Source organism: Moschus berezovskii, chromosome 17, assembly GCF_049115385.1.
Source record: "Moschus berezovskii isolate FMDL1 chromosome 17, NW_MosBer_1.0, whole genome shotgun sequence".
NCBI classification, from domain to species: domain Eukaryota; kingdom Metazoa; phylum Chordata; class Mammalia; order Artiodactyla; family Moschidae; genus Moschus; species Moschus berezovskii.
In genome coordinates, this window is record NC_142476.1 from 42,717,944 (window position 1) to 42,732,617 (window position 14,674).

Genomic DNA, 14,674 nt, shown 5'->3' on the forward strand with positions numbered 1-14,674 from the left:
TAACCCAAGAGCAGAGAGAAACATGGGTGTGAGCACCAGCACATGCATGCACACACACACAGAAAGCAGATAAAAGTGGTCTATAAAAAAATCATTAAAAAAAATAAAGCCCCCACTGCGGGCCCCATCTCCCAGAATCTGTTGTAACAGATTCACCCAAGCTGGTTAACGGTATTTGCGGTTTGCAAGACGCTACACGTCCCTGGAAAATGACAGACAAGTTATTATCACCTCTCCACTCTGCTCCTGCCCAAACCTGCCCATGCCGGGCACCCAGCTGCCGGGGAGCGGGCACGAGGAAATTAACAGCCACCACGCTGCGCCCGCCACCCGCCACCCTCTCCCCCATCACCCCCGCACCAGCCCTGCCAGGCCTGCGGCTTCCAGCCAGGCCGGGCCCATCGTGAGCTGGGCGGGGGACGGGGAGGCGTGGATCTGAGGAGAGGAGCTGGTGGGGGCAGGATGGGCACACACCAATGTTTGGGCAAACCATTTCCTGCAAACACGAAGGAACACACGCATCCCCGAACAGGCAAGTCCTGACGGCTCTGTGTCAACAGCCGAAGATAAATAAGATTTTATCAGCTCGGAATCTGTTGAAACACATCCATCTAGCGGTCCTAGGGAAGGAGAGGCAGGAGGGAGGGAGAGAGGAACTGTCTCCACGTGATCGTTCTTAAAGAACCGAGGAGGACCCAGGCGCCCTCCTTCTCCCTACCCCATGCCCAGGATGGCCTGAGGCCCCAGAGCTCTGGGTGGAGGGGAAGGAGCTGGGGGAGGGGTGGGGGGCTCCTTCATTCCCTCCAGGTCCCACTCTGCACCCAACCACTGGTTTGCCCCCACCCCCGGCCTGCCCCCTCCCCTCCCAGGCTTCCCTCCTGCCCTGCAGGCCAGCGACCGCTGATGCTACCAGGGTGCGGAGACCTCAGGTCTCACTCCCTGATGCTGCCAGACTCCGGCCAGGCTGAGCATCTGTGGATCCACCCCTTGCTGGAGTGGGGCCTGACCTGTGTGTGTGTTTGAAGGCCACAAGAGCAGCCCGTAGGGAGGGTAGCACTGGGTGGGGGGCACCCCTATGGGGAGCAGTGCAGAGCCAGTGACTGGCCTTGCTAGGACCACAGAGGGAGCCGAGTGTCCTCTCCGCCCTCACCGCTGGCCGGGTGAGGTGCCCCAGGCGGCGGTGTGCTCCCAGCTGAGCCAGCTTTTGGCTTTCACCAGGGCGTTTGGGCTGCTGCTGCCCAGCGGTACCAGGGACAGCTCCCGGCAGCTCCTCCCAGTGGGTGGGGCGTCCGCAGCTCCAGCGGAGGTGGCCGGTGGGGCTGGGGCAGACAGCCCAGGGGGAAAGGCTGAGTGGGTGGGGCGGGGGTTCTGAAGCCAGGGGGTGATCAGGGAGCCAGGGGGCATGGGGTGGGGGGCAGCAGCTTTGCAGCTCCCGAGGCTGCGCCTGGAGCCTGGCTCCACCCTACTGGCTCCATTCCCTCCTCAGTGGGGCTTTCAGGAATGCCTGGTCTTGATGGACCTGAAGATCTATCTCAGGGCTTGGGCGGGAGCACAAGTCAGAGGGCGAATGGGACTCCTGGAGGGGGACCTGCACAGCCGACCGTCATGCCACAGAAAAGTCTGTCCAGTGGTTAAGGTGTCCCAGCTGTCCAGCCCAGAGCTGAAACTGGGACACAGCGGCCAGACCTCAGGCCATCTCCCCTTGCAGACCACCCCCCAGTAGTCCAGGCCAGCTCTCTGCAGTCCTCCACATGCTCCTCTCAGCCCCGGGTCACCTCATTCCCTGAACCCTCCAAAGGCAGGTGGGACACCTGCAGGGGAGGAAGCCCCCTCTGGGACCCAACAGCCGCTGCAGGAGGCCATGAGGCTGTGTGGCCTTTGGGCATGAGCCGTGAGCCTCGGCTAAGTCTAGATTTTTCTGGGGGTGGAGGGCCTCTCGGCTCATTTCCGTAGTGAGCCAAGAGCCCAGGAAACACTAAGCATTCAACAAAGGCTCGCCGAGTGGATGGTTTCCAGCATCCCAGCTTCTTCCTCCCATCACTGCTTGTGTTCAGGTCCCTTCAGTCCAACTGAGGCCTGCCATTCCCTGTAGGGCCCTCCTCCACCAGGAAGACCCCTTGGGTAGCCCCCTGGAGCTCCTCCATGACGATGACCAGGCAGTTTCATCCCGAAACTAAGTGCACACTTGTCTTACGTCAGGGATGGGCCAAGAGAGCTGGGCCCTTGACTGGCACCTGGGATTTGCTTTGGGCTGGGCTACTGCTGCATGGGCACAGATCTCAAGAGAGGGCACTCAGCTGATCTCCCAAACTGGTAAAGGGGCAGCATTTATCCTGATGGGGCACAGGAGGTCAGTGGTCACCTCCCTGGGATGCAAGCTGCCCCCTGCCGTGTGGCCTCTGAGCCTGCTGTCTGGCAGCTGAGGGCCCATCTGCATCCATAGCGGGTGTGCCTGCCTGCAGCAGCGGGGTTGCAGGCACAAGTGGACAGAGCACCAGGGAGGGGACAAGCCCTGTGGGCATCCAATCCCTTCCTTGACAGGGGTACAAGGGCGCTCGTCCTGCAGCCAGCACCGAGGGAGTTGGGCAGGGTCCCCATCCCCCAGGATGTCACTAGGGAGACCCTCCCACTTGTTCCCCGAGCCCCCCAGACCCACTGCAGGGACAGGACAGCGTTTCTGGCTGGGTTTCAGTTCATCAGAGGAAGGGCAGCTGTGCTGCTCAGGGCCGAGGGTGCTGAGGGGCAGGGACCCCTTGCCCCTGGGCTCAGGGTGAGCTCCATCTCCCTTGTTCTTCCTGGACTTGGAGTGGCTGAGGTTAGGAGGCCCTGAGGGCCCATTGTGTCCCTTGGTGGCCAGAGAGGCAGCGCAAGTGGCCAGGGTGGCCTTCATCTATGGGTCAGGGTGTCAGGCGCCAGCTTCGTTGGCAAAGGTGGGCTCAGACCTGCTCATCCTCTGGACTGCAGCAGCCCCGTCTCCAGCCTGACCCCACACACCATGGTGGGGTGTGCTGGGGGCTTCCCAGAGTCTTGTGGCTGGGGTAACTCCAAGTACCCAGGCTTGTGGAGGGACCCAGGGGTGTGGCATGGGGACAGGAAGCATCCTGTGACTCTGAGAGCTCGATGTTCCCCACTGTCCCTGGAGACAGACGGGGCCATGAGGAGCCCTTGATGGGCCCCCAGGAGCCAGTCACTGGAGGACAACCAGCTTAGAAAGGAGTGGACACCCCTGTTTCCAAGGGGCCCTACCATCAAGGTCACTTTGGACTCGTGAGAGCCAGCCTGTGTCCTCAGGTGGGCCACCTGGACCCCTGGGCACTGGCCCTGGAGGTCCCTGCAGGTGGCGTGGGCATCATCCCATCCTCCCTGAGTCAGAGGCTTCTGTTTGGGGTCCTGGGGTTCTGTGGTCAAAGCCCCCCACTTGCAGTGGCCAGAACCCAACCGGAGGGCTGGCCCCTCTGAGGATGGTCCGGGGAGTCTGTGTGCCTGTCTCCTCTGCACAGATGTCAGAAGACCTGACTCCAGGCTTTTAATCCTGGCACAGGATGCTGCACCTCACCCCTCAAACCACTACGGTCTGGAGGCTTAAGGTCCACAGGCTTGAGGCACCAGACCTGGCTCCCAGCCCTGCTCTCCAGCAGCTCCTCATTTTCCTGTCCTTTACACTCTCCCAGAGTTTGTTCAAACTCACGTCCATTGAGTCGGTGATGCCATCTAACCATCTCATCCTCCGCCACCTCCTTCTCCGTTTGCCTTCAATCTTTCCCAGCATCAGGGTCTTTTCCAGCGAGTCATCTCTTCACATCAGGTGGCCAAATTATTGGAGCTTCAGCTTCAGCATCAGTCCTTCCAATGAACATTCAGAGTTGATTTCCTTTAGGACTGACTGGTTTGATCCTACAGTCCAAGGGACTCTCAAGAGTCTTTTCCAGCACCACAATTTGAAAGCATCAATTCTTCAGTACTCAGCCTTCTTTATGGTCCAATTCCAATCCATAAAATAGACCTAATGGCACCTCCTTCTCCAACCAGTGAGATCCAGACAGAAAGCGCCTCCTCCCGGCCGCACAGGGCACTCAGGGCACCTGCTGAGTGGGACTGGGGAGAAGCTGGGAGGGAACGATGCCCAGGAGTGTCCAGCGAGGGCCGTCATCCCAGGGCTTGGGGCGAGGACTCCTGGCGGGGCGCAGCAGGCCGGGGTGTGGCGCTGGGCCGACCAGCCTCACCGCGACCCCCACCCCCTGCAGTACTCCCCGCTGCTTAAGAAACTCTACTGCCAAATCGCCAAGACGTGCCCCATCCAGATCAAGGTGTCCGCCCCGCCGCCTCCAGGCACCGCCATCCGCGCCATGCCCGTCTATAAGAAGGCGGAGCACGTGACCGAGGTCGTGAAGCGCTGCCCCAATCACGAGCTCGGGCGGGACTTCAATGAAGGTACGTGTCTCCTCCCCCTCTGCCCCTCAGCACCCTGGCGGGAAGGAGAGGGCTGGCCCGGCCTCCTACCTGGAGGCAGCAGGTCCAATGGGAGGGCGCTGACAAGTGGGCACAGCATCCGCCTCGCCTGTCCTGTGTCCTGCCAGCTCTCCCTGGCGCCTTGGGTATCGGGCGGGGGGCGGGGGTTGGGGTGGAGCGGGGTAGGGCTGCTGGGTCAGATGCCCCGGGCATCTGTGAGAGCTGCCTGCCACCTGCGTCCCCCTGGGAGGCCCCGAGGCAGCTACAATGTGCCCGGCACAGGGGTGCAGCCCCTGGCTGGCATGTCTCTGAAGCATCTCACTCCTTTCGGCAGGACAGTCCGCTCCCGCCAGCCACCTCATCCGCGTGGAGGGCAACAACCTCTCGCAATACGTGGACGACCCGGTCACCGGCCGGCAGAGCGTCATGGTGCCCTATGAGCCCCCACAGGTAGGGAGCCAGGTGGGGGTGGGGCAGAGGCCCCGCAAGTCACTTACTTAGTGTCCAGAGTTAAGTCCAGCTGTGGGGCTCCTCCCTCGTCTTCACATCTGTTTGTCCATCAGTCCCTTCCAGCCTGACCCCCGGCTTGGGGGCAGCCCCTCCAGCCTTCTCTGGGCACCTGCACCCCCAGCTCTACAGCACGGGGTGGGCCTGGCGACCCCTGAGCCTCAACCCAGCCCTTTGTCCCCCTTCCTGGTTGTGGGCTCTGGGGAGGGAGGGACTCAGGCCAGGGGGAGTCAGCCGGATGGAATGGGTTGTTGTGGGGGGCGCCCAAGGAGAAGAGGACAGACCTGTAGTCAGGGGCATGGCACTACTTCACCCCCACCCTGGATCTGAGACCCCTCCCCCAGTGCTGTAGCCAGTCCTCTAGGCATTTCCACTCCAGGCCTCATTCCTGTACCTGGTTCCCCAGAAGCCCCTGTGCTTCCCTAAGGAATAGCCCTTATGTCAGTGGGACCAGGGCCCTGGGAGGGGTTTCCACCCTGGCTTCCCTCCCCTAGCCCTCAGCCTTCAGCCCGGCTATCAGGGCTAGGACTGGCCAGGAAAGCAGGTCTCTCCCGCCCCCTGGTGGCGGCCACGTGCTAGGAGTTCTGTGAAAGGCCAGGTTTCCTAGCCATCTTCCAGATCCAGGGAGACTGTGACAACTGCCCATTTTGTGGTCCTAGGATGCCGCCGGGGTCACGAGTCCTAGGTCCATAAACTTCCAGGAACCAGTGTGTGGGGGGCCTACTCGGACAGCTCTGGTCCCTCCCACTGCCAGAGCAGTGCCCAGAAGAGCCCACACTCCAAAACACAGCTGTGCCCACAGAGGCCTGTGCTCATACCTAGCTGCCGGGGCAACCTCCAGCCTGTGTCAGGGTGGGGAGGCGGTGGGGGCAACCACCACGGCTCTCTTGGTTCCCACAGCCAGCACAGCACATGGCACTCAGTGTAGTGAGTGAGTGGATAGGTTGTAGTCAGACAAGTGGATGCATGCGCGGATGGGGCATGGGGGCTGGATGGATGTGTGGATGGGTACATGCCTGGGTGCATGGATGCTGGACCAATGGTGGGTGGATAAATGGATGGTTGGTGGATGGACGGAAGGATGAGTGGATGGAGGTAGATGGATAGGTGGATGGTGGATGGATGGGGGCTGAGGGATGGATAGATAGATGGATCCATGCATGGATGATGGACAGATGGTGCGTGGATAAATGGTTGATTGGTGGGTGGATGGAAGGATGGGTGGATGGAGGTAGATGGATAGATGGATGGTGAATGGTGCTCGGCTGATCGCCGAAGAATTGATGCTTTTGAACTGTGGTGCTGGAGAAGACTCTTGAGAGTCCCTTGGACTGCAAGGAGATCCAACCAGTCCATTCTAAAGGAGATCAATCCTGGGTGTTCATTGGAAGGACTGATGCTGAAGCTGAAACTGCAATACCTTGGCCACCTCATGCGACGAGTTGACTCACTGGAAAAGACTCTGATGCTGGGAAAGGTTGGGGGCGGGAGGAGAAGGGGACGACAGAGAATGAGATGGCTAGATGGCATCACCGACTCTGTGGACATGAGTTTGAGTGAACTCCGGGAGTTGGTGATGGACAGGGAGGCCTGGAGTGCTGTGATTCATGGGGTCGCGGAGAGTCGGACACGACTGAGCGACTGAACTGAACTGAACTGAACTGAATGGTGGAAAGATGGGTGGATGGAGGTAGATGGATGGTGAATGGGTGGATAGATGGCAGAGGACCAGAGGGCCCAGCAGCCTCTTGCCCACCGGAGATGTGAGGGATGGGTGCTTGGAAGCCCAGGAGCCCCCACGCCTGTGGGTAGAGGCCACCTGCTGACACCACAGCCTCCCCGCCTCCCTGTGTGCAGGTGGGGACAGAGTTCACCACCATCCTGTACAACTTCATGTGCAACAGCAGCTGTGTTGGGGGCATGAACCGGCGGCCCATCCTCATCATCATCACCCTGGAGACGCGGGAGTGAGTCTGCTGGAGGTGGGAGTGGGGGTGGTGGGAGGTCTGGGATTTGGGCCAGTGCTGCTGGGGGTCTTGCCGGGGAGACAGCCATGGCCAAGGAGGGGTGCTGGCCCTGGAGGCAAGTTTGGGGAGGGGCCCTGCAGGTAGGGCATATGCTGGGAGAGGCTGGAGGGGTTGCAGGGACAGGCACCACCCTGGGAGGGAGGCAGGAGACCTGGTGTCCTGGAGCAGCTGATCTCTCAGCCCTGGGCACATCAAGGCCAGTCCCGTGGGGTTCGAGGTGGGTGGGGAAGGTGGGCCCCTAGAGCTCACGGCGCTGGCTGTGCCCTGGGCAGCGGACAGGTGCTGGGCCGCCGGTCCTTCGAGGGCCGCATCTGCGCCTGTCCCGGCCGAGACCGCAAAGCTGACGAAGATCACCACCGTGAGCAGCAGGCCCTCAGCGAGAGCGCTGCGAAGAGCGCTGCCGCCAGCAAGCGCGGTGAGCAGGCTGGGGCGGTGGCAGGGGCGGAGCGCAGCGCGGCCAGGCCACGCCTCCCTCGATGAGCTGGACCGGGCCGCAGACTTTCGGGAAAGCGCAAGCCTGTGTCCCGGGGACAGTGAGCCCCGCCCATTCCCCCCCCCGCCCCAGCCCACTAAGTCCAGCTTGGGGGGCCGCTCGAGTTTGCTCATCCAAGTGGGTGACTGGCCTCCGGGCCTGTCCACGAGGGACACCTCACAGAGGCCGGCTCAGGCCGTGTGGCGGGGTGGGGTGAGGGGCTTGGCTTGGCTCACCTGCGTGTGCCCCGCCAACTCCCTGCCTGCTCACAAAGCCCCCGACCCCTGCCAGCCTTCAAGCAGAGCCCCCCTACCGTTCCTGCCCTGGGCACCAACGTGAAGAAGAGGAGGCATGGTGACGATGACGTGTACTACATGCACGTGAGTCCCACGGCTGCGGAGCCCAGGCCGGGGCTCGGCGGTGCTCGCGGGAGACCCAGGGACCCGGGGGAGGCAGGTGCCATGCAGCATGCCCTGACAGCTGAGACCCCAAGCTCTGTGGATCCCAGAAAGGACCAGGGTCCAGAGAGCTGGACTGGCCACAAGGGGAGCAGGCCCACTGATGGAGCTCCCAGAGCAGGAGGGCTCCTTATGGATACAGTGATACAGTGTGCAGGGTGATGCCGTCCCCCACCCAAGGCAGCATGTGGGAGGAAGCCCACAGCCTGCTGGGCCCCAGTGCATCACCGAGCCGGGAGTATAGGCTGCCCTGTGATGCGGCTACCCCGGCACAGATAAACGCCCACCTGCTTTGCTCCGACTGGTCTCCATGACGTGAGCTTTTTTTTTTTTTCCTTCAAAGACTTGTCTTGAGTCCTTCAAGAATGAGTTCCTTGTTCTAGAAACCCCATGTTTGTCCAGGGCCCCACCCCACCCCAGTACCCCAGGTCTGCTGAGCTCTGAAAAGAGGGAGGGAACAGCGTGGCAAAGAGCAGGGGTAGTGTGGGGTGGGTGTGGTTTGCATGGACAGGAGCCAGCCCACCAGCTTCGCTCAGACCTCCTTCTGGAGAGGAGAGCAGGACCAGGGGACCCCCTGGCTGCATGGGCTGGGGAGCCCTGAGAAAGGAGAGGCATTCCCTTGTGCCAGGAGGTGGGGGTGGGGATCTGCGGCCAGGCGATATCTACATGTCCTGGGCAGGCAGACGGTCCACTTGTCTGTGCTCAGGTGCGGGGCCGGGAGAACTTTGAGATCCTGATGAAGGTCAAGGAGAGCCTGGAGCTGATGGAGCTGGTGCCCCAGCAGCTGGTGGACTCCTACCGGCAGCAGCAGCAGCAGCTCCTGCAGAGGCCGTGAGTGCAGCCCCTCCACCCTACCCCCAACCCCAGTCCTCTGGGTCTTACCCACTTGTCTGATATGGGGAAAGATGGGGCTGGATGACCCAGCAGGGAAAACACAGCAGCACCAGGCAGTACCCCTCCTCCAGGAAGCCTCCCTGAACTTCAGCCCGAAGTCTGCTGAGTGGAGGTCAGGAAGGGGTAGTCAGGACGACACTGACCCACCAAGAACAAGTCTGGTTCCAGGGTCAAGAACAGACCCCTTTGGCTCCTACCCATTGCCCAGGTCCTGCCTTTGAGCAAATGTGGCTGCTGTCAGGCAGGGAGGCTGGGCTGGAGGCAGGCACTCTGACCCCAGTGTAGGTGGGGTCTCCAGGCCCCTGCAGCAGGGGGCTTCACTTGGAGTTGCTGTCCCTTCTGAGCAGGAGCCACCTTCAGCCTCCATCCTACGGGCCTGTCCTCTCGCCCATGAGCAAAGCGCATGGGGCCGTCAACAAGCTGCCCTCAGTCAACCAGCTGGTGGGCCAGCCTCCCCCGCACGGCTCAGCGGCTGGGCCCAACCTGGGACCCATGGGTGAGTGGCTCCGACAGGGTGGGTGGGGTGGGGGGTGGGGAAGCCTGGCTCCAGACCCTTCTGCCCAGCTCAGGACCGCTCGGGGCTCTTGATGGCTGGGCCCTCCAGCAGTTCCAGCCTGAGAGCAGGAGGCACGGTCCCCTCTGTCCACTCCAGGTCTTGGGGAGGGCTGAGCCTTACGAGCCTCCCCCACACAGCGTGGGACACCTGGCCTGGCCTGCCCTGCTCTGACTGTCCCACCTGCTTTCTGCCCAGGCCCTGGGATACTCAATAACCACAGCCACACCCTGCCGGCCAACGGGGAGATGAATGGTGGCCCCAGCTCTCAGTCCATGGTCTCGGGGTCCCACTGTACCCCTCCACCGCCCTACCATGCTGACCCTAGCCTGGTCAGGTACGTGGGCTGCTGCTGGGTGCTGCCACGAACCCAGTAACCTCAACCCCAGTGGCTCCTGGGCGCCTGGCCTCAAGTCCGAAGTGGGGGTCTCTGCCTGCTGCCCCTTGCAGCTGGTGCTGTCCCTGCTCTGCTGTCTGGAGAGCAGATTGAGGGAGGGTGGGAGTGAGCCTCCAGCAGGTGCTCGGAAGGCGGGCACAGAAAGCCAGGGGCTCCCTGGAGACCGTGCCCAGGTGAGTGTGGGCAGGAAGCTGTGGCCACATTGGGCCGGGTGGGAGACCTGGGGGTGGCCGGTTCCTACTTAGATGGGCCACACAGCCAGGTTTTTACAAGTTAATGCTGCTCTGTTTCCCCAATTCTCTGCAGTTTTCTAACAGGATTGGGGTGTCCAAACTGCATTGAATATTTCACCTCCCAGGGCTTACAGAACATTTACCACCTGCAGAACCTGACGATAGAGGTAACTGCCCGGTGGGGAAGGCATGGAGATCCCACCCCCAGACCAGTGTGGGCCCTGTCTGCAGGCCAGGGAACTTTCTCCTCTTGTGGTGCAGTCCCTCCATTTCCCGTCTTCCCATGTAAGGGGGGCTGGGAAGTTTGAAAAACCCTTCTTCCTGCAAGTAGCCAAGTCTACTTGCTTACACCCAGCATCATGTGGCTGGACTGGACTTGCCTCAAGTCCCTCTTCTGGACTTGAGTCTCTGTCCTGGTGCCTTTGATCTGGGGGTGGGCTGTCTCCAAGGCATGATGAATTCTAGAAGGGGAAGTCCAGAAGGGACCTGGTGCTAGTTTAGCTCAGCACTGTTTGCATGGTGGGGAACTGAGGCCCAAACCATTCACCGTGCACCCACAGCAACTGAATGTCCAGTCCAGGGTGTGCGGGGCTAGCCCCACCCTTGGCATCCTGATCCCTGACCCACAGCCAGGGTTGGTCTTTGAGTTAAACCAGAGTCCCAGCAACGAGCACTCATAGGGCTTCCCAGGTGACTCTAGTGGTAAAGAATCCATCTGCCAATCCAGAAGATGTAAGAGACACGGGTTCAGTCCCCGGGTCAGGAAGATCCCCTGGAGGAGGGAATGGCAACCCACCCCAGTATTCTTGCCTGGAGAATCCCATGGACAGAGGAACCTGGAGGGCTACAGTTCATGGGGTCACAAAGAGTCAGACACGACTGAAGTGACTTAGCACAGTGTACAGCCTGGAGTTGTCTTGAGTGTAATGACTTAGCTGGAGGCCAGGAGACACAGCTGTCAGTGGGCTGGATCCCAGGGCTCCAAATCAGTGTGCTGGAGCCCCCGTTGGACCTGCTCCACAGTTGACCCTGGGGCAGAGGCCTCCTCTCCGTCCAAGGGATGCGGGTTTGCCAGAGGGAGCGGGGCCAGTGGCTCAGAGGGCAGCCTTGTCCTCTGTCCACTACCCTCTCTGACCTGTCCCTGGTGGCCCCACTGGAATAGCTCAAGGCCTGTTAACCCTACCTCACCAGTTGATGCTTGGTGGGGTGGGGGTGGGGTGACAGGAACCTGAGGCTGTGCTTTGTCCTGAAGGGAGGGACCCGGCCCTAAGGCTGGGAGGCAGGGGTCTTCCAGCACCCGGTGTGGGGGGCTCCGTCTGTTACTCTGTGGTCAGGACCCCAGGTCCTCTGGGGTCTGCATGATCTCAGTGCCCCACTGCCACCCCGTGTCATTTCTTGTCTCTCCTGTCCTGTCCAGGGCAGAATTGGCCCAGGCACAGAGCCATCCGGCACTGTCTACTTTCGTGCCCCCACTCCTATCCCCCACGCTGTAGGGGCTCCTCCCCTCCCTCCTGGTCCCCCAGTGGCTGTGCAGGGCAGGTGAAGTCCCTGGTGGGGGGAGGGCAGAGCCTGACGGCTGCTCCTGCAGGACTTGGGGGCCCTGAAGATCCCCGACCAGTACCGCATGACCATCTGGAGGGGCCTTCAGGACCTGAAGCAGAGCCACGACTACGGTGCCCAGCAGCTGCTCCGCTCCAGCAGCAACGCGGCCACCATCGCCATCGGGGGCTCGGGGGAGCTGCAGCGCCAGCGGGTCATGGAGGCCGTGCATTTCCGCGTGCGCCACACCATCACCATCCCCAACCGCGGGGGCCCCGCAGGGGGCGCGGGGCCCGACGAGTGGGCCGACTTCGGCTTCGACCTCCCGGACTGCAAGTCCCGCAAACAGTCCATCAAAGAGGAGTTCACGGAGAGCGAGGCCAACTGAGTGGGGAGGACACCGCCGGAGCCCTGCCCCGGTGCTACCGACGCGGAGAGCGGAGAGGCGGCGTCTCCGCGGAGAGGGCGGCGTCTCCGGCCTGGAGGCCCAGGAAGCCTCGCTGGAGGGCTGCTTCCTCCCAGTCACCAACTGGCCTGGGAGGCAGGACCCCTGGGCTGCGCCGGTGAAGTGGGGAGGCCCCCGGAGCTGTGCTGAGGATGCGCATCCAGGGTCCCTGCTCTGGGGGGCTCACCTTCTCTGCCTCTCCTTCCTGGGGGGCTCTGCTGACAACTGCCAAAAAGTGTTTTTCAATATCTCTAGCTCTGGGTAGGGATGAGGGGCTCGGTGCTTGTCCCTAACACGTCTGTTCTCCAGTCCAGTCTCCAGACTGCATCTCCGCCCGAGGCTGGTCCCTCTGCTGGTCTTGAGGGTCGGTCTGCCCCTTGCACCCTTGACCACTGGTGTAAAGCCCACTGCAGTCACCTCCCACTTCCTGCCCCAAGCAAAATCCCAAGTTTCACTGGAATTGGGAAGACTGGTCCCTCCCGGGAGGCAAGGAAACTTCGGGTGGATGGCCTGCAGCCAGCCCTCATGCCAACACCTCTGGCCACAGTGCCCTTCCCCCAGTGGCCCCCTGAGGATAGATATGGACACAGGTTCCTCAGACCACTGGGAATTGTCAATATTTGATAAAATGATGCCCTTTTTCTACACGTGGGTGAGCCTTTTCTTTTTTTAAACTTTCGTTCTGAACGTCTGTGTAAACAGGATGGGCTGAGAAGATCCCAGCCGGGTGGGATCCACAGCAGGCAGGGGTAGGTCACCTGCTCCCCCATGCAGGGCTGGGAGAACAAAGCCGGCTGCAGCCGCGGCCCCACCCTGCTCTCTGTGTGGTAGGGGCCCTCCTGTCCTCATAGTGCTGAGGCTGGTGGAGGGGGTCCTGGCCTCTATGGGCAGCTCGAGGAATCAGCGGGCTGGGAGAGACAGCGTCTGCACCCCCCAGGGCAATGGGGCCAGTTGGCCGGATCTGTCTGCAGGGAGCTTTCTGAGCCAGAAGCAGGACCACAAGGATTGTGGGCGAGGGGATGAGGCAGGAGGGATGCAGGGAAGCCTGACTCCCGTGTAAACTGAGACATCACCTGGTACTTTCCTAACACCTGTCTGTCCCTCACTCTGCATGGTTCCCCGTGCTTAGTCGGTCAAGCCCTCCTGTCTCTAAGTCATGGGGAAGTGCAAGGCTCCCAGACCAGGGGCTGATGCGGACAGAGCCCTAACCACTCTTTGGGTTCTTTCCCTTGCCATAATCCCCATCCCGCCCCCAGCCCTGAGAAGTTAGGAAGCAGCAGACTGTGATCACTCAGGTCCACTCTGAAGCCAGGCTGTCAGTCCTGGGGGTTCAAGTGCCAGTTCCTGTGTTCAGTTCCTAGGCTCTTCAGAGGGCACTGGATGGGGGTAGGGGGCACCAGGGGGTGGAGTGGGAGGGGTGGGGTGTCTGCTGTACTCAGTGGCTCAGAGCCCAGTTGGGAATGGAGCCCCAGAGCCAGCTCCCGCCCTGACTGGCCAGCAGTGGCCCTCCAGACCAGGGCTTTATCCTGGACATGGAGTGTGCACACTGCCTGGTTCTCCTTATTTAAAAAGTATTGTGTGAATGCAGGTGCCAGAGTCTAGGGTGACAGCCCCTCCCGCCACACCATAAGCTCCCTGTGAAGCTCCTTGAGGTGGGAGGGGGCATCATCAGCACCTGGAGGCCCCGCCCACAGCCAGGCCTCAGAGCTTGGGAACAGAAGCCAGCTCAGCCCCTGGGGGCCTGCAGCCCCCCTGGAGCACACACCCTGGTGGCATCATCACAGCAGCCATAGGATCAGGGCTGCTGGGCTGGTGGGAGCAGGGAGAGGGGTGTGGGCATCAGTTTCCCTTCTCACCCTCACAGGGCCTGGGTAAGTACACTGTTCATGCGGTTCAGATGAGGAGACTGAGCCACAGACCTTGGGTCTGAGCCCAGGGTCATAGCCGGCTGCTGTGGGGTAGGGCATGTGCTCCAGCGCATATGCTGGGCCCCCCAGTCGTGGCCCCTCAGGAGCCACAGGCCTTTCCCCCAGCTCCTGGGGGTCCATGAACCCAGCTGAGAAGTAGCTGAGCTCCTGGGCTCCCGTGGCTGTCCCTCAGTCTCATTCCATTAGCCAATGGGGAGGCCCTCAGGTGCTCCTGAACCTGGGAAGCTGCAACATGCAGGCAGAGGGCAGGCAGACCCCCAATATGGAAGTAGAGGAGGCACATTTCTGTGGAGGGCCAAGCACAGGCTCCCCGCTCCCATGCCCCAGGTGGTGAGCTCCAGTGGTCCTAGACCTTTGTTCCTGGCACTGATGGAGGATCAACCCTGAGAACCGATTCAGTGGGGATTCCATCATGGTCATAGGAACACACACAGGAGCAACGGCCCTTACGGGCCCTTAAAGATCAAGAGAAGACAAACCTGTGAGCTGTGAGGTTTCCCAGCCGGGAAGAGGAAGGCAGGAAGCCTTGGATGCTGGCCAGGCCCAGCACAGCTGTTCAGTCTCCACCGGCCCTTCCTGGATGCTGGGGAGTGGTCACCCGCCCAGGTCTGGGTGGCACCTTCAGTGGCTTTCATCTGAGGACATGCAGGGACCGGGGACATGGTCTCACTGTCCCTTAGGACATGCCAGCCTTGCAGACACAAACACTTGCTTCTGTTTTGTTGGCTAAAGCACTTTAAGGTTTAAAAATAACACACCACTCCCATTGGTA

General features: G+C 61.4%; 1 protein-coding gene across 1 annotated transcript in view; it reads left to right on the forward strand.

Moving 5' to 3' along the window:
• TP73 (tumor protein p73) overlaps positions 1–13,331 on the forward strand; it is a 75,368-nt gene extending 62,037 nt beyond the window's left edge. The window contains exons 5-14 of the mRNA XM_055419417.2: positions 4,245–4,431; positions 4,784–4,899; positions 6,814–6,923; positions 7,256–7,398; positions 7,747–7,835; positions 8,620–8,744; positions 9,155–9,303; positions 9,559–9,697; positions 10,064–10,157; positions 11,579–13,331. Coding sequence (XP_055275392.1) covers positions 4,245–4,431; positions 4,784–4,899; positions 6,814–6,923; positions 7,256–7,398; positions 7,747–7,835; positions 8,620–8,744; positions 9,155–9,303; positions 9,559–9,697; positions 10,064–10,157; positions 11,579–11,917 — 1,491 coding nt within the window. The 3' untranslated portion in view covers positions 11,918–13,331. The remainder of the gene's footprint in view (positions 1–4,244; positions 4,432–4,783; positions 4,900–6,813; positions 6,924–7,255; positions 7,399–7,746; positions 7,836–8,619; positions 8,745–9,154; positions 9,304–9,558; positions 9,698–10,063; positions 10,158–11,578) is intronic.
• The last annotated feature ends 1,343 nt before the right edge of the window (positions 13,332–14,674 follow it).